A 17,950-nucleotide genomic window follows, 5' to 3' on the forward strand; every position below is an offset into this window, starting at 1 on the left:
AAAACTAGAATAGGGCTTAGTTCTATCTGTTCTCCAGAGAGATGGCAAATGTACTAATTTGTTTTCCCAGGAGGAGTGCCCGAGAATTGTCCCTTTTCCTGTACCTATGCCACCACTATGTTATTATTTTAAGTTATTTCTGTTGATTGGGCAGGTAAACAATGATATCACACTGCTTTTATCTATATTACCTTTAGAAGAAAGGGGAAAAAAGATCTCCAAATGTTTAATGACTATTTATTTCTTTTGTTAATTTTCTGTGTCCCTGGTTTATTTTTCTTCAGGTATGTTCATCTTTAACTTATTAAATAGACAGAACTCTTCACATATTCAAGACAGAAACCCTTTCTCAGCAATAGTAAATGCTTTTCTTCAGTTGTGTGTTTAACACCGTGCCCTGATCTAATCATAATGAAAATAATAATGGCAGATACCATTTAATTATTGGAGCACCTGGGTGGCTCAGTCAGTTAAGCTTCCAACTTCGGCTCAGGTCATGATCTCTTGGTTCATGAGTTTGAGCCCCAGGCCAAGCTCTGTGATGACAGCTCAGATCCTGGAGCCAGCTTCCGATTCTGTGTCTCACTCTCTCTACCCCATCCCTGCTTGTGCTCACTCTCTCTCTCAAAAATAAATAAATAAACATTAAAAACCTGATTTATGATCAGGAGACTATAGATGCTGGCGAGGATGTGGAGAAACGGGAATCCTCTTGCACTGTTGGTGGGGAATGCAAATTGGTGCAGTCACTCTGGAAAACAGTGTGGAGGTTCCTCAGAAAATTAAAAATAGACCTACCCTATGACCCAGCAATAGCACTGCTAGGAATTTATCCAAGGGATACAGGAGTACTGATGCATAGGGGCACTTGTACCCCAATGTTTATAGCAGCACTCTCAACAATCGCCAAATTATGGAAAGAGCCTAAATGTCCATCAACTGATGAATGGATAAAGAAATTGTGGTTTATAGACACAATGGAGTACTACATGGCAATGAGAAAGAACGAAATATGGCCCTTTGTAGCAACGTGGATGGAACTGGAGAGTGTGATGCTAAGTGAAATAAGCCATACAGAGAAAGACAGATACCATATGTGTTCACTCTTATGTGGATCCTGAGAAACTTAACAGAAACCCATGGGGGAGGGGAAGGAAAAAAAAAAGAGGTTAGAGTGGGAGAGAGCCAAAGCATAAGAGACTCTTAAAAACGGAGAACAAACTGAGGGTTGATGGGGGGTGGGAGGGAGGGCAGGGTGGGAGGGAGGGCAGGGTGGGTGATGGGTATTGAGGAGGGCACCTTTTGGGATGAGCACTGGGTGTTGTATGGAAACCAATTTGACAATAAATTTCATATATTGAAAAAAAATAAATAAAAACTGAAAAAAAAAAAACAACCTGATTTATGGAATCAGACCATCCTTGTTTGTTCCTGGGGGACCACTTATTATGTGTGTGACTTTGTATGTTTCCTGAAGTCTTTATGCTTCAGTTTCTTCATCATTGAAGCAGGGATAATAATAATCTACCTCATGGAGGTTGCTCTGAGAATAAAGAAACCATATGTACATTTTAGACAAGCGCCTGGCACATTATAAGATCTCAGTTGGTAATTAAATATTGCTATTACCTATTAACCATCCCTGTGGTAATTATCATATGTGATCTTGAAAAGTTTAACATATTAATAAACATGAAGGTCTGCCAGTTCTCTAGTTGCCAGAGTAAAAAGGATGCATTCCATGTGTGTGACGCCTCTTCTAACATCTCAGCCACTCTCGTGTTTTTGGAAACATGAGTCCCTCTTGCAGTGTGTTCACTTCCAGGGAGTTTGAAGACAACAATGCCACCTTGCTAGTTTGGGACACTGCGAACGAAGTTCAGAGTCAGACGGAGTTAAACTGACTTGTTTTGCCCCAGTGCTGTCTGCAAAATCTCTGAACACAAACACAGCAACCTTTTTTCCCCTCACTGGGACTAGAATTAGAATGTTCTATAACTAGAAGGAAAGATTTTAGGCCATCTAATCTAGTGGTGTTCAAACTTCAAACCACATCAGCAAACCTAACGCTTGTAAAAGTTTTGTATGCTGTAGTCGTATCCCAGAACTATAGAACCCAAATGTCCTGGACCAGGGCCCAGGGATTCGTATTTGATAACAGCTCCTACAGCTAGTAAATTTGTTAGGGTAAGGCTAGGCTAATGGAACAAAATATGGTGAATTTAAAAATATACATATTGGGGCACCTGGGTGGCTCAGTCAGTTAAGCATCTGACTCTTGATTTCAGCTCAGGTCATGATCTCACAGTTCGTGAGTTCGAGCCCTGCGTCAGGCTCTGCCCTAACAGTGGTGAGCCTGCTTGGGATTCTCTCTCTTTCCCTCTCTCTCTCTCTCTAAACTAAATAAATAAAAATATAAAAAATGTATATACATATGTATTTCTCTCTCATATAATTAAGCAGTCCAGATTGGTGAGATATCTCTGCTTCACACAGTTATTCAGGTACATGCCTTCCTTCCCTTTTGGTGTTCAGCTCATTCCTAGAACATTCCTAGAACACTATTATCATCTAAGGGATGAAAGGTGAGTCACAGCCATGTCCATTTTGGGGATCTGGCAGTTGGGAAGAAAAAAAAAAAGCACAAAGGAGGCCAGTTCCATGTTACAAAACCTGGATGTAGAAGTGACACACATCACTCCTGCTCAGAGATCCTGGGAAAAGAAGTCTGGCTGGGCAGCTCTATGCCTCACTGTACCTCTTTGGCTTGAGGCCGAGCGGGTAGTTTGGGGCAGGCAACCAGAGAACACCACCACACTGATCTTGATGGCTATCCAAGTCAGAGAGCCCTGAGATCTAATCCAGCCTCCTCATCATGTAGATAAGGACATTGATGTGAAGTGACTTGGGGGTGGGGGAGCATGATGAGGCAGTAAAACATATGAGGACTTATCTGTGGTGTCACAAAGGCTCCCCTTACTTCAGCATCACCCTGGGCCTTGGGAGCCAGGACTTGTTTCGCTTCAGAATTGTTGATTAAAGGGAATTTAGTGCCCTTCATGTTGGGAAAGCAGAGGGAATGGCTAAAGGCAAGATGGGTATTACTTTTGTGCTACATACCCCCCTTAGTATTCCTTTCTCAAAACTCTCTATCATTACATTCCCAGCTTCCTTTCTCTATCCAACTCTCCCTTCTGTGGCCCTTGGGATTGGATCTGTCTCCTTTATTCCCTCATTTCATTCCCTCTGATGTCTCTCTGTAGCTGCAGAGAAATGACACAAATCTACCCTCGGTTATCTTTCTAGGAAGTCCAAGAGACACTTGTTTGGCCCTTTGTAGCCAGGCGGGCTTGTGCAGTTGAAGGGGCTGAGGTGACAGAATGAGACCATGAAGAGGAAGCCTATCAGGACCAGCCCACCAATGGAGTGAAGACAAGGAGGTGAGTTCTGGGGACTATGAAGACAGCAGCCTTAAAGCAACAGAAGATGGACAGTGCTGGGGTCAGGCTAGGTGAGATGAGAATGGGGCATTAGTAGCCTTGGAAGCCAGGCTGAGAAATTTAGGTGTAAAGCTACAAGAAAAATGAAAGGAAAAAAAAAAAAAAAAAAAAGCTCTCTGTGGTTTGGGAACAGAGAAGGGACATTACAAAGACTCAATGTTTTAAAATGTGAAATCCCTTGCCTATCATCATCATGAGGGACCTCAGGCTGCACATTATGTCAAAGGGGTGACAGGCTTTGAGGGTGGGAAATGCCAGTAGTTAGGAGTCTCAACTCTCGATGACATCTCCACATTTGACATCTTTCAGACTTCACAGTATGATGATTAGATACGCCCTGGAAGCTCCCGATTCCTTCAGAGAAGTGGAAAGATTTGCTCTTAAGACTCTTGAGAGGATGGTCCTGGCCTAGAAAGAGGTATCTACTATGGTTATTTGCTCTTCTCTTCTGGTGAAGGAAGAAGTCTGTACTAAATTCTGAACGAGGCTGGATTTGCGTTTTCTTTGCATATTACCAAAAAACTTTGCCAGAGCTTGAATAGTTATTGTCTCTGGGGCTGACATGCCCATCACCCAGAGCTTGACTCTACAGTAGGACTGTACTGTAGGGAAGAAGTGACTCAAATGGAACTAAGTTGGAACCAAGAAGAGACCCGATGGACCACTCTGCTCTGGAGAACCTGTCCCACGTGTGATGAGTGGCTGGTAGCACCATCCTTGCCACATAGAACTATCCCCAGAATGGACCCCAGGGAGCATACCTCTCCTCCAGGGCTCCAGGTTCTCCTCCTATGGAGAAGAAAACTCTGGGTCCCAGGCATTTCCCTCTATCACCTTATCCTCTGGCTGCCAAGAGAAAATTGAGTGCTAACTACACACCTATTTGGCCAAGCTCATAGTGACTATTTAAGCAGGCACCATACTGACAAGGAAAACCCAGCTGAAAGATATAAAACTATCTGCCCTAATGCTGCATATTGGTTGATTGTCAGAGTCTTGCAGTTTTAATAAAATGAGAATCCTGCACATGATGTGAAAAGCATTAGGAAAATTGATATATTAAGAGTGCTGTACAGTAAGAAAAGTGTTACAGTGATGTAAAATTTGCTATACATGTATTTATTTAAAATCAGGACATTAAAAAGTGGTCTCAGGATGGAGGGAACAGGAACACAAAAGCACCCACTAAGGAACAAGATAATTGCCCATACTTTGTGTAGAGTGTTGAACCCTAAAACTTACAAATAAACAATTGGTAGTGAAAAAAAAACCAATACAACATCAGAAACAAGATCGAAGACTAACCCTGCCTAGTACTTGGCAGAGATGTCCTGTTTCCCATCGTTCTACCTGCTCTATTTCTCCATGGCTTGCATCCCTCTCCCACAGTCCCAGGGAATCAAGACCATGCTGAGTAAAAATTGCAATAAGAGCTTTATCATTCCATCTGTAGCAACTTGTGACATAGATAGGGACAAGGATGGAAGAATGGAGCTTGCATAGGGCCGGAGCTGTTGACCGAGGGCAACAGCTAAGCCAAAAAGCATCTTTTTCTTCTGGCATCTTTTGGAGGACAGGCAGCACCTGGTTGCATGGGTGGGTGCTCACATTTGTGAGCATGGATGCACACACTTATTTGAAAAACGGAGATAATAATATCCCCTATGCTCATTCATTATTTCTCTGAATAGTCTCAGAGGCAGTACAATTAACTTTCAATTATCAGTATTTGTCTTGGGCCTTTTCTCTTAATTTTGTCAGGTTGGATGGACTCTGCCTCTTGGATTAATAGCTGAGCTAGGATAGAATTTGGTCTGGTTCCAAGAAAGTGTGTGTGTGTGTGTGTGTGTGTGTGTGTGTGTGTGAGAGAGAGAGAGAGAGAGAGAGAGACAGAGACAGAGACAGAGACAGAGAAGTGGGGCAGAGAGAGAGGGAGAGAAAGAATCTGTACTCCAGGATCAGTTATAAATTTTAATTGAATTCACAATTTTGCATTTTTCATTCCTCCAGTTAGTATAGATAACCAAGAGTTTGCTATATTGCTGAAATGGTAGATACGGATAATAGAAGGAAATAAACAATAATGAGAATAAGGATGTCTTTCTTTAGAGAGACTCCGGTCTCAAAGCCCTGTGGGATTTACAACTTGGAGCCACTAACTAACCAGCTCATCAGAGAATGACCTGTCAGCATTGCCAATATTTTCTTTAATGAGGTATCACTGTGGTATTGGCACCTGGCGAACTGTTTGTCCATAGTAAGCTGGCACATAGTGGTCTCCAGACGTGGGCTCCTAGAGCAGTTGATGCCAAGATTCTGTCCACACTTGCAGCTGGAGGCCTTGGGGACCCCGTGCATCACTTCCATGGAGCCATGGATGAAGTTATTGCTCAACCTGCATGACCCATTAGCTTCGGAAACTTTTCTCCAGACCACCACGTCATTGCAATACTCTTTGTCGTTACCTGGGCTGTCTCCTCCGGGGAAGCTATAATGTAATCTTCTGAATGTCAATAATGAGGAAGACAAACTATCCTTGGACGTACTGGCACTAGTATTTTTATGTAACAGAGTCAAGTTCATTAATACCTCACTAGTCCGTTTTTCTTGGTCCCTGTTTGCCACATCATAGTACATCTCTTCCCCCGAAAATTCTTCGTTAATTATCTCCATTATGCTTTCTGGAGCTCCTGCAAGAACCAAACCCAGGCCGAGGAGCAGCAGAAAGAAAGAATCCATCTCAGATCTGGGGTACTCTCTTCTGCAGTAAAAATAAAAAAGTAAAAGATGAAAATAAGGAGAATATTAATGAGATAGTTCTCTTTTCCTCAGGGCAGTTATTCCCAGGATTGACTCCTGCATGTAAGTTCAGGCTCCTTCTATGGAAGGATGATGGCATGAAAAGATACTCAGCTGTGGAATCTGAAGACCTAGCTCCAAATCCCCACTTACCCGCTCATACGCAATTTACTTAAACTCCTTTAAGCTCAGTTTCCCCCATGCAGAAAAAACAAAGGGGGGGGGGAATGTGAGAATTGTACAAGATAGTATGTTTAAAGTGCCCCAAACGAAGTAGTTATTTCTCTCTCTTTTCTCTTTGTCTATAATCTCTTTGGGAGGGACTGTCATCTACATAGTGGTCACAGTAATCTCACCCAACACATTCCTTACTACTTCTGAGTTTCCTACGGCCTCAAAACATGTTATTTCCCCCATCTCTCATTTCTTTCCCCACCACTCACAGTCATAGAATTTTTCTTTACCAGTTCCTCTGGCAAGTTGGTCCTGCAGAGAAAGAATCCAGCTGGTTACAGGGCTGAGAAGTGAAACTATTTGTTTCCTGGGAGTTTCTGTTATTGGTCTAGCTGAATGAGGAAGGAGGGGCAAGAAAGGGGTAGGTAGAATTGTATGGGGTAGAAGGAGGAGACAACGGGAACCAAGGATGCTCAGAGAATTTAATAAAGTGGGCATTTGGCAATGCCCAGTGGTGGTATCATTGTTTCTTCTTTGAAGAAATCATCCCTGTTTATATTTTAACCCACAGTGATTTGTTTTCAGCTTTTTTGAAACCCCACAGCATAGATTACATTGCACTTCATTTTATATGTTCTTTTTTTACTTTTCAAGTTAGATGATGTATGTAATTCTTTTCTCCCTCTTTTTAGGGTTGAAAATTCCTTGAACCTGGAACTTTGTTTCTGCTCCTTTTTATTTGGTACAGAATCAAACACTGAACTGTATATGTGCTAGTTTCTCAACATTTGTTAACAACATAACATGTAGAAAATCCTCTACTTGAGCTCAATACTGGAAAATTCATCATGAGAATCTCAGAAAAAATGCTTATTCAGGGTGATGATTCCTTCTCTTGCTCTAGAAAGAATTTTTTTCCCTCCCACCACTGAGAGATTCATCCCCTTATATCTCCTGCATTACCACTCTAACCTCCTGACCACTGCTCCTGGCCCCTCCGATTCCTTCAATACACTGCTTTTCTAAAAATACCCCTTGCAATGACACTATTTCAAAAACCTTGAAATATTCCTCATTGCCTACTCAAGGCAATCTAATCCCCTGAGGCCATGTAGTCAAGGCGTTCTTGATCTAATCTCAACCAGCTTCTCAAGGTTTATCTCCCATTATTTTGGTACATGAACCAAATCAGCACTATCCACCCTTCTCCAAATGCACCCTATTCTGTGTCTCCATTTTTGGTCCTTTCTTGAGTGCCTACTCTTTTCCGCCTCTTGAAATCCTTCAAAGCCCAATTCAGATCACATTCTTTGTTTAACACATTTTTCACAACTTATGTCTACCAACTCTATTGTTCACTTCCCTAATCTTCTTATCACTCATTTCCTTTTTTATTATTATTGAAGTATAATTGACATGCAATGTTGTATTAGTTTCAGGTGTACAACATATTGATTCGATAATTCTATATAATCATTCCCTTCTTATACCACTCATTTGACATTAACACACATGGACTTGTGGTTTTTATTATATGTAATTTAAAAATGTTCTGTGTGTGAGTTAGAGCAAAGACTCAGCACTAAGAATATATAAGCCTCAGTAACTGGGTTGATTATTGATAAATGATTAGGAATTAAGTGGATGTGTTTGTGTGTGTGGCTTAAACATAGACTTGCTGCAGATCGAAGGTAGAAGGGAAGAAGGATTTAGATTTTTTTTCTAAATATCCTCTACTGTCAACATCAATAATGAGGTGATAACAGGAAAACAGAAAGATACTGGGGAGAAAAATAAAAAGGAAGAGCAAGGCAGAGATTCTTGACTGAAATCATTTTTCTGAAACATCCATTTCAAGTGGATAGAATTCACAGCTACTTGGGTTTGATTGGGGCTTCTAGGTGCCCATTAAAAAAAAAAACAAAAAACCCTCCCAAACTACAAATGTCTAAAACATCACAATTCATTTGAATTGGGTTTTGATCCCTATTGAATGAAAATATTCTGAGAATAGATTCCACTGGACAGTCTCAGTTACTAGCACCTTAATGAGAATGCATTTATCTGCAAAATTCTGTTTCTACTTAGAAGGAGGGGGCTTATGGGAGGAAGGGAAGGAAAAATAGTGAGAAGGAAAAAAAAAAAGGACAATATATCCTGGGGAGAGGGGCAGGAAAAGGAATCAGAATTCAGAATATAAAAACAGGGTCTGTATTTTTTTTTTAATTTTTTAATTTTTTTTTATTTTTGGGACAGAGAGAGACAGAGCATGAACGGGGGAGGGGCAGAGAGAGAGGGAGACACAGAACCGGAAACAGGCTCCAGGCTCTGAGCCATCAGCCCAGAGCCCGACGCGGGGCTCGACGCGGGGCTCGACGCGGGGCTCGACGCGGGGCTCGACGCGGGGCTCGACGCGGGGCTCGACGCGGGGCTCGACGCGGGGCTCGAACTCACAGACCGCAAGATCGTGACCTGGCTGAAGTCGGACACTTAACCGACTGCGCCACCCAGGCGCCCCGAAAAATAGGGTCTTTAAAGACACATTTCAGTGACTTTAAAATTTTGCCCAAGAAATGATGCTGCTACTTAGACTCTAATAAGTCATCTGCCAGGGACCACCTGTTCCTACTCAGCATCCGAGGGCTCTGCTTCCTGGGTGACATCCAAACTTCCACGAAGACGACGGTGACAGTGGGATTCCCATGGAGAAATGGGTAATGAGTAAGCCTTGTCTACTTCCCAGGCTGCAAAGTGTCCTTCATTCACAAGTGTAGATGTCCTCCCTCCCTCAATCAAATCAATCAGTTAGAACTTGACGCTTGCAAAAGACAGAGTTAACAACTAGCACAGGTGTACCTCCTTTTTGGATCTGACCCTGAACTAAGTTCGAATAAATAATGCAATAGTTAAAATCTCTCAACTGAAAAGATGAGAACAGAAAGGGCCCTCTAACGCTTGTGCATAGCCTGTGCCAGCTCTAGCTCACTGTGTTTCTGGCTCTCACAGGATCGAAATGTCATAACTCAGAATTAGTGACCCTGTAACCTGGCACTCAGCTGCCAATTATCCCTTATTTCTCACTACTCCTCAGTACTAACCCTTTCGTCCAACAAGGAGAAACACAATTGTGGAGTAATAGGCCTGGAAACCTCAAAGACTAGCTGGTCCAAGCCCCTCACTTCCCAGGTGAGGGGGCTAATGCTCAGAGAAGAACAGGACTTAATCAAATCCCCAGAATGAGGAGCCTCTCCTCTGCATTCTTTGGGCTCACCCTCTAACTCAAAAGACACCCTGCCCATAGCTGGATGTGGGGGAGTTAAACAATCAGTTCCACTGTAAGATCTATAAGGGGAAAAGAGTCAGGAGTTAGGATGCAAATTCTCTATTTCCTCTGCGGATGCAAGCGTCCAGGTACTAAGCTCTGAGAGTCTCAATCTCTTCCTGGGAAATCTGGATTCATTTCTCACCACAGTCTTTAAGGGAAATGGTTTCTGACCCATCAGGCAATCCTTCCACTCTCCCTTTCCCCTTCTTTCAAGGCACAGAGGCAGCTGCTAAATGTAAACAGACGCAGCTTGAATTATCTATGCCCTCTTCAGAGGAGACCCTCATCAATGACTCCAAATGCCTCCACACCTAGGATCAAGTCTGGGAGCATTGTGAGACAAATGGAGGCACTCACTCCAGGTACGAAATTTAAGGGGGTACCCAAAAGCCCAGTAATCAAGATAAATACTATTTTAATGCAACACTTAAAAAATATTAATTTAATGCAAAGTAATCTCTGATGAAAAATACCAAAATGTCAAATAATAGGATCTGACCCTGTACTGGCTAACTCACTAATTCATGTCACCTTAAGTCCAACCCTGTCAGATTGGGTCTTGATTTAAAACTCAGATATTTTATTCATCAGAAAATTTTTGCATTAATTTTGATTTTTTTAAATGTTTTTTATCCAGGTTACTGGGATTTTGGGCGCCTTTAAACTGTGTACATGAAGTGAGCACCTTGCTCACTTTACCTGAATCCCAGCTCTGCCTCGGATTCACTCTTGGCTCTCAACATGTGACCCAGAGAAAAGGGACAAGAAATTAAAACACATGAAGAGTTTATGATTCAATTCAGTTGAGTTTTTATTATTATTATTATTATTATTATTATTACTATTATTCCAGAATGAAATGATTCCAGCTTAGCTGTACCAGCAGGACAGATGAATTACTAGTGGCTACCCAATTCACACAAAGCATTACCCCATGTCCACAGTTGAGGTGTGCTCCAGGGATAACCAGTTACTGGTACCCCTGAGAGAGGAACCAATATACCAGTACCCCATACAGAAGTTTGCAAGAGAGGAGAGTACCAGTACCCCTCAGACCCAGGCGGTGGTCTCAACTTATTTAACATATCTCTGGAAAGTAACTGGCCCCACGTTATCACAAGTGATAACAATAAACCCCTCCACGGAGGAAATGTGGTACCTGCAGGCAGGGTATCTGGTGCCTCCAATGAGCTGACACACTGTCATTCTGAACTTTGTCAAACTCTGGAAACACAAAGTGGAAGAATGGTTCTGACAAGTCATTTTCTTGGGAGAGGTGCAAACACTGTTGATATTTCGAGGCCTCTCGTGGATGAAAACATGCTCCTTTTTGCAGGTATTGTCAGGTCCCCTGATGACTCTTTGTAAGACCATGTGGTTGCAGTACCTTACAAGAGAGTCACTCTGAGGGTAGTCCACATGCAGATGCTCTATGGTGGACCCCTCTCCTTCCTCATTCTGCTCGTTTTCCCAGAACAAAAGCATCAGGTAAATTATCACCATTAGTATCATCACGGGTGAGATTCCCTTCACATCTGCTGTAAGCCCTACAGAGTAAGAAGAGACAGGACATAGCAGAAGGTGATCAGATTCCTCCAGCCCCATCCCCTGACTTTGCTCCCCCACCCTTGGGATGTTTTACTTCCTTGTCTCTGCTAATTAAAATCTCAGGCTCCAGCTGGAGGAACAGTTCCCCAAGCAAGCCCTTTTGATCTATTTCAGCTCTCAGCGTTTGGCATTGAACTGTTCTCTGGTCATTCCCATTGTGTTGTATTTGTTTTGCTTCTGCAAGCTCCTTGAGATCTTCTGTTTCTCCTGAATCCATCAGAGTACTTAACACAGAGCTGGACATGTAGAAGGATGCTCAAAAGTACCCATGGTTGATTGTTTTATTCCTACTGCTGAATGACTTCCTTTATCCTAATTGCCTCAACACTAATTCCATCCAGTTCCACGTTTTCAGCACTATTAATCTCTTCTTCCCAGTTCTTCCAATCTCTCCTACCAAGCTAACTCCTCTCACCTTGTGTTTTTTCTGTAGTTCTCACAGGTAACATGTCCTTGTGACCATAGATCTGAGAAAGTCCTTTGTGTCTAGCTGTTCCTTGGCAATAACTGATAGGGAGCCAGGTGAGTGTGGGGAGGGCCAAAGTGAAAAGAGCAGAAAGGGAGGAGCCTGTGAAGAGTGTGCTTGGGTGTCATTGGGAAGGACGAGAAGTTATCTTCAGAGGGAGAGTTACATAAGGCAGGTCCTGAATGTGTCCTCATTAAACAAACGTGGATTTTCCAAAGCATTTATTAAAGTCCTGCTGTGTGTCAGACACACTATCATCTATTTCCCAGATTTGCAGTCAGTCTTTCCTGCAAACCTAGGAAGTAGTTATTATCCCCATTTCATTCAAGAAGAAATGTTGCAGACAGATTACTGTGGAGATAGAAGAGGGCAAGAGGAACAAGAGTCTCACCCTCTTGACACTTAACACTTGAACATCGAGTCCTAGCAAGCCTCGTTCCCACGTGGTGTGAAGGACAGAAACAACTCCCTGACATTAACATTAGCCTTGATCAAGTTCTGGGTTCCTGGGGAAGTATGGCAATGATTCCCAAACCCATTGTTGAACGCTGGAATCACCTGGGCATTTTTAAATGCCACCTTGAGACATTTGGCTTTAACTGGTGTTGGCTGTGACCTGAGCCTGAGATATTTAAAGCTCCCCCAATGATTCTAATATGGAACAAAATTTGGGAACCACTGGCCTATGGTATTCTTGGGAAACTGACATAGGTAACCAGTGGACGAGGGTTTGATACAAGACCGTGGTATAAGACACTGAGAAAATAAGAGCTTTTTTGTTGCTATCATCTCCTGGTCATTTGATATAGAAATGGGAAAATAGACTTAATTTTACTACTTCTTGCCCCAAAGTGATTTCTTTTTTGGAGAGACAGCTACATAGTCTCCTCTTTCTAACTGGTAAGAAGAAAGTGATTTTGGGGTGGAAAATGGTCTGCAATACTGGAAAAGGCTTCAAAGTCTTTCTATACATCAACAACCAAAGCAAAATCCCAGACCATGGAAATGAATGACTAAGGGGTTATTATTTACTTTCCCAAATTTTGCAGAATGGGCGTTCTTTTGGAACTCAAACTGTCCTTTTTGGGATATGTGTTGCACAGTGCCACAAAGATGTAAATGCATAATTAATTACTTCTCGTGACAAAATTTTGCTTTGCACACTATCTGCAGAAACATTTTCATCTTATAAAGAGAAATATATGTATAATTATAGCATGTTCATTATTTCCTGCCAGGACTTCCAAGTACCTGAACTATAGATGCTATATTAAGTTTACAGAAGGGGGAGGCAACATTTGTTATAAAATTTGTCCTCACCTGAGGCAGCTAGACCTGTCTGTACATTTCAGAGTATTACCCTGCAGAAATTGAACAAAGACTGGGTTCACATGTTAAATAATGCTGGCAGTCTGGGAGAAAACACTTGTAATACCTAAAACCAACAAGAGTTAACATCTAGATGTAAAGGACTCCCTCGTGTCAGCAATAAAAAGACAGGAAACTTACAAGGAGAAAAAAATGTCAAAAATTATAAAAGCCAATTTGAGAAGAGAAAGTCAACATGGGTGATAAACAATGCTCAACCTCACTAGTAATCAAATAAATAGAAATTAAGATAACTAAGAGATAACAGTTTATAACCATCAAGTTTTCAAAAATTAGAAAATCTTATATTTGGGCTGCCGGCTGGCTAAGTCAATGAAGGATGTGACTCGACCTCAGGGTTGTGAGTTAGAGCCCTAGGTTGGGTGTAGAGACTAATTAAAAAAATGAAATATTCAGGGCGCCTGGGTGGTTCAGTTGGTTATACAACCAACTCTTGATTTCATCTCAGGTCATGATCTCAGGGTCAAGAGATCGAGCCCCAGGTTGGGCTCCATGCACTGAGCATGGAGCCTGCTTAAGTTTCTCTCTCTCTCCCTCTCTCTCTGCCCCCTACCCCACATAGACTCTGTGTCTCTAAAAAATAAAATAAATTAAAAAATATATATATATTTTTTAAGAAAATCTTTTATAAAGTGCTGGCAAAAATATTAGTGGGCATGAAAATTGGTGTGGTGATGGAAAGTAACCTTGAAGTGTTTAGTGAAATTAAGAATGGGTATACCTGGGGCGCCTGGGTGGCTCAGTCGGTTGAATGACTGACTCATGATCCCAGGCTGGTAGGATTGAGCCCCATAACAGGCTCTGTGCTAAGCATGGAGCCTGCTTGATTGAGATTCTCTCTCTCTCCCTCTGACCCTCTCCCCCACTCATGCTCTTTCAAATTAATTAATTAATTAATTAATTTAGAATGAATGTGTATATGCTGAGCCCTTGTGACCCCATCCTGGGCACAGACTCCACCAGAATTTTTCTAGGTGGAGCACATGTATGGTTGCTCATGGCATGACTGGTAACAGAGCAGGCCTGGAGGCAACTTATGTGTCCCTCTTGAGCGGAATGGATGAGTGAAGATGTGTTGAATACATAAAATAAAATAGTATAAAGCAGTTTCAAAAAATAGATTTATAAATAGCAACATGGATAGAACTGGAAAACATAGTGCCATGTGAAAAATGGTAAGAACCAGAATGAAAGTTCTATTTATTAAAATTTAAAACATACAAGCTCCAAAATAATACAATGTATTTTCCAAGGGTATACAATACATAGGATGGAAGAACATGGATTAAATACTCTAGCACATGTGTCCATGAGGGTGAGAGAAATAGAAGCAGTCACAAGGAATAAAAAGAGAAATAATAAAATTGAATAAAACAAAGGAAAGGCCTAGCATAGGCTACAAACAGAATATGATAAACTCAATTTTGTGCGCCTGAAGAGGGAAGGGAGGAAGGAAAGAAGAAAGGATGGAGGGAGGGTGGAGGAGGAGAAGGGGGAGGAGGAGGAGCTAGAGGAGGAAGAAGAGAAAAGGGAGGAGTTGAAGGAGGGAGAGGGGGAGGGGGAGGGGAGGAAGAAGGAGGGGGAAGAGGGAAAGAAGGAGAGGGAGGAGGGGAGGAGGGAGAGAGGGGGGAGGGGAAGAAGGAAGGGGGGAAAGGGGGAGGGGGAGGAGGGAGAGAGGAAGGGGAGGAGGGAGAGAAGGAGAGGGAGGGGAGGAAGGAGGAGGGGGAGGAGGGGGAGGGAGAGAAGGGTAAGGAGGGGGTAGGGGGAAGAGGAAGAAGAAAAAGAGGAAGAAGAAAAGGAAGGAAAGGGAGGGAAAACTGGATCTATTTTTGGACTATTGAATTTTTCCTAAGACTCCTCCCCACATCCCAACCCCCCTTTGCTGAGCTTTGGGGCAAAAGCCAGGGACTACAGGAGGCACATAGCTGCTGGAAACTAAAATTAGTGTCAGGATGTAACACATCATTTGCAATTCCCTAATCACTCATTTCATCAAATGAATAAGCTGCCCTTCAGGACAGCTGGGGAACTACCCAGCTCCAGTATCCCATGATACCAGGCAAGAGTCTCAAAGTGACAGCAGAGGAAGTGAGCACTTACTCTGGGTGCCTTCAGCTGCTGTGTTCGAAGTTCCACTGTGCTGAGGCCACCGCATGAAGAGGACACTTGGATAGAGAGAAGTGCTCAAAGAGCTCCCCCGGTTTTGGCTCTCCCACAGGAGACTGTGGAGGTCATTAGTGTCCTGTGGATGTGGTTGGCTACTCTTGCAAGGCGTCTGCAATTGCCCAATGCCATGCTCAACTTAAGGCTATAGAGCAGGTTGTAGTTTCTAAAAATGGCCACAAAATGTTTTCCATTCCACATTCTCTTCCAGAACCTTGCCACTCCTCTATTAAAAGGTAGAGTTCAGGGGTGCCTGGGTGGCGCAGTCGGTTAAGCGTCCGACTTCAGCCAGGTCACGATCTCGCGGTCTGTGAGTTCGAGCCCCGCGTCAGGCTCTGGGCTGATGGCTCGGAGCCTGGAGCCTGTTTCCGATTCTGTGTCTCCCTCTCTCTCTGCCCCTCCCCCGTTCATGCTCTGTCTCTCTCTGTCCCAAAAATAAATTAAAAAAAAAAAAAAAACGTTGAAAAAAAAAAATTAAAAAAAAAAAAAAAAAAAAAAAAGGTAGAGTTCACAGTCTTTCCTGAGAACTTGGGTGGGCCTTTGTGCCTGCTCCCACTAATTTAGCCTGGTGCAATTGATCCCATCTCTTCTGATGACTTCTGAGACTAGGTCTGCTTGGCCATGGCTCTCTTGGGGCATTCACTCTGGGTGCCTTCAGCCACCAAGTACGAAGTCGGGTAACGTTGAGGCCACTGCAGGGAGATGCCACATGGATAGAAAGAGATGCTCAGATTGCCCCACCTGTTGCAGTTCCCTGATGCTCAGGTCTTCTCAGCCCAGATGCCAGATGGCTGAGTGAAAAAGCCTGTGGGATCATCCAGCTCCAGCCGCCATGTGAGTAAAAACAGGCATGACCTCAAGTAAGAACTGCCTAGCTGAGCTTGGTCAGCCTCCAGATTGAGGGTCAACATAATTCTTATTGTTGTCAGTCACCATTTTAAGGTGATTGTAAAACAGCAAGTAGATCAACAGAATAGAGGGCTCATCACTTTGCTGAATCTCCCAAAGCAAATCTAATTCCACAAGTTTTTAGCAAGTTGTAGATACCACTGAAGTGTTCTTGGGTGTAGAGTATAGGTTATCATACCAACAATAATAAAAACTAGTTTATAAATCTCCATCTGCTGTAAAAACCCCAAAAGTTCCCTTTTGACTCCTCCATCTCTCTCCATTCCTGTCCTGAGAGCCTCCCTTGCTTGATGGGATAGCTCATGAGGTCTCCTGGATTCCACCTTCCCCTCCCTGCCCCCCACCTTCCCATCAATCTACTTATGACCAAATAAAGACCCTTTTCTGAGCATCCAGTCACTTTAAAAGATCAGTGAAGTATAGTAAATAAATATTTTGCTACCTAGCCAATATGAGTCTTATTCTACAAACATGGGAAAGAAAATTACATTTCTTAATTGCTTCTATATAAAGTTGAATCTAATTCTAAGTCTTCTGTCCTACTAAGCTGGGGAGAAATTCAACTTATGCCATTATTAAGTTTCTTTTTTCCTCCCTAGGTAGGGGCCCAGGAGAATCTGGAAGGCAAACAATTCTTGCTCCTTCTCACTATGGGACCTGTACTAGCCAACAGCACCAACCAAGGGAAAACACTCTTCTTAATTTCCCTTATATAAACTCTCTATGTATAGAAACTTTACAAGAATACTTTCAATAACCCAATTTATTACAATTACCATATTTATTGTTAGAATATATCTTTTAATCATAAATGCTTTTAATAGGAAGGGCCCTTGCCTTATTCCAATCTTTCTTAATATCCTTTATTATTTTTGTTGGCTTCTATATACATTCCCAGGCTATACATACATCCTAATACACAACTGGTTTTGAAAAAATATTAAAAAAAAACAAAACCAGTGGTGCCTAGGTGCTCAGTCAGTTAAGCATCTGACTCTTAATTTCCACTCAGATCATATCATATTCATGAGAGCAAGTCCTGCGTCTGGCTCCGTACTGAGCATGAAGCCTGCTTAAGATTCTCTCTCTCTCTCTCTCTCTCTCTCTCTCTCTCTCTCTCTCCCTCTCCTGATCACGCTCACTCTCTTGTCTAAAAAATTTTTTTTTTAATTTTTTTAAAAAGAAAAAAAAGGGGTGTCATTATCTAACAGTTCGTGGTTTCGAGCCCCGCATCAGGCCCTTTGCTGACAGCTCAGAGCCTGGAGCCTGCTTCAGATTCTGCATCTCGCTCTCTCTGCTCCTTCCCCACTTGTGCTCTCTCTCTCTATCTCTCTCGCCTCTCAAAAATAAGCATGAAAAAAAAATTACAAAAAAATCTAAAGAGATTATCATTACACATTTCCCAAATGGCGGCTAATGACAGAAAACACAAAGTAACAGCAGTATGAACAAGATGGAAGTTTATTTCTCATGTAAAAGAAAGCCAGGGGTAGTTAGTGCCGGATTGGTGAGGTGCTCCAAGGTGCTGGACTTCTATCCCAGGATGTGGCTTCTACATCACTGTCCAGATGGCCACTTTAGCCCTAGCTAGCATCTCCAGCCAGCAGGGAGCAGGGA

At 42.5% G+C, this 17,950-nt stretch overlaps 3 protein-coding genes and 1 long non-coding RNA gene across 25 annotated transcripts in view; 1 reads left to right on the forward strand and 3 right to left on the reverse strand.

Moving 5' to 3' along the window:
• Window positions 1-17,950, reverse strand: part of RNASE9 (ribonuclease A family member 9 (inactive)) — a 194,018-nt gene that overhangs the window by 90,064 nt on the left and 86,004 nt on the right. For 5 of the 18 annotated variants that reach the window (XM_042989335.1, XM_042989334.1, XM_042989321.1 and 2 more), the window contains exon 1: window positions 2,759-2,919. The exons of 11 other annotated variants lie outside the window; for them this stretch is intronic. The gene's annotated coding sequence lies outside the window, so the exon portion shown is untranslated. Of the gene's footprint in view, window positions 1-653; window positions 676-1,397; window positions 1,544-2,758; window positions 2,920-17,950 lie in introns of those variants that run through there. 2 more of the 18 variants (XM_042989324.1, XM_042989326.1) reach the window with 2 other exon arrangements.
• On the forward strand, window positions 2,928-16,955 carry LOC122239543. 4 transcript variants are annotated; one of them, XR_006218726.1, is made up of 4 exons: window positions 2,928-3,098; window positions 3,307-3,440; window positions 3,810-3,918; window positions 16,933-16,955. It is a non-coding gene; the product is annotated as an uncharacterized LOC122239543 (long non-coding RNA). The 4 variants fall into 4 exon arrangements; XR_006218725.1 differs by lacking the exon at window positions 16,933-16,955 and adding an exon at window positions 5,833-6,109; XR_006218727.1 differs by lacking the exon at window positions 16,933-16,955 and adding an exon at window positions 5,610-5,632.
• RNASE11 (ribonuclease A family member 11 (inactive)) lies at window positions 5,610-6,810 on the reverse strand. Of its 2 annotated transcripts, none has more exons than XM_007091361.2 (2): window positions 6,764-6,810; window positions 5,610-6,261 (listed from the first exon to the last, which is right to left on the reverse strand). In XM_007091361.2, exon 2 carries the CDS (start codon window positions 6,237-6,239, stop codon window positions 5,640-5,642), a length of 600 nt encoding a protein of 199 aa, XP_007091423.1. In that variant the 5' UTR covers window positions 6,240-6,261; window positions 6,764-6,810; the 3' UTR covers window positions 5,610-5,639. The 2 variants fall into 2 exon arrangements, with proteins under 2 accessions (XP_007091423.1, XP_042845272.1); XM_042989338.1 differs by having other exon boundaries at window positions 6,743-6,785.
• On the reverse strand, window positions 10,873-11,344 carry RNASE12 (ribonuclease A family member 12 (inactive)). Its single transcript, XM_007091362.2, has one exon. It carries the CDS (start codon window positions 11,308-11,310, stop codon window positions 10,873-10,875), a length of 438 nt encoding a protein of 145 aa, XP_007091424.1. The 5' UTR covers window positions 11,311-11,344.

This window comes from Panthera tigris, chromosome B3 (genome assembly GCF_018350195.1).
Source record: "Panthera tigris isolate Pti1 chromosome B3, P.tigris_Pti1_mat1.1, whole genome shotgun sequence".
NCBI lineage: Eukaryota > Metazoa > Chordata > Mammalia > Carnivora > Felidae > Panthera > Panthera tigris.

Coding starts and splice junctions, on each gene's coding strand:
- RNASE11 (XM_007091361.2), bottom strand. CDS start 6,239: ATGGATTCTTTCTTTCTGCTGCTCCTCGGCCTGGGTTTGGTTCTTGCA.
- RNASE12 (XM_007091362.2), bottom strand. CDS start 11,310: ATGATACTAATGGTGATAATTTACCTGATGCTTTTGTTCTGGGAAAAC.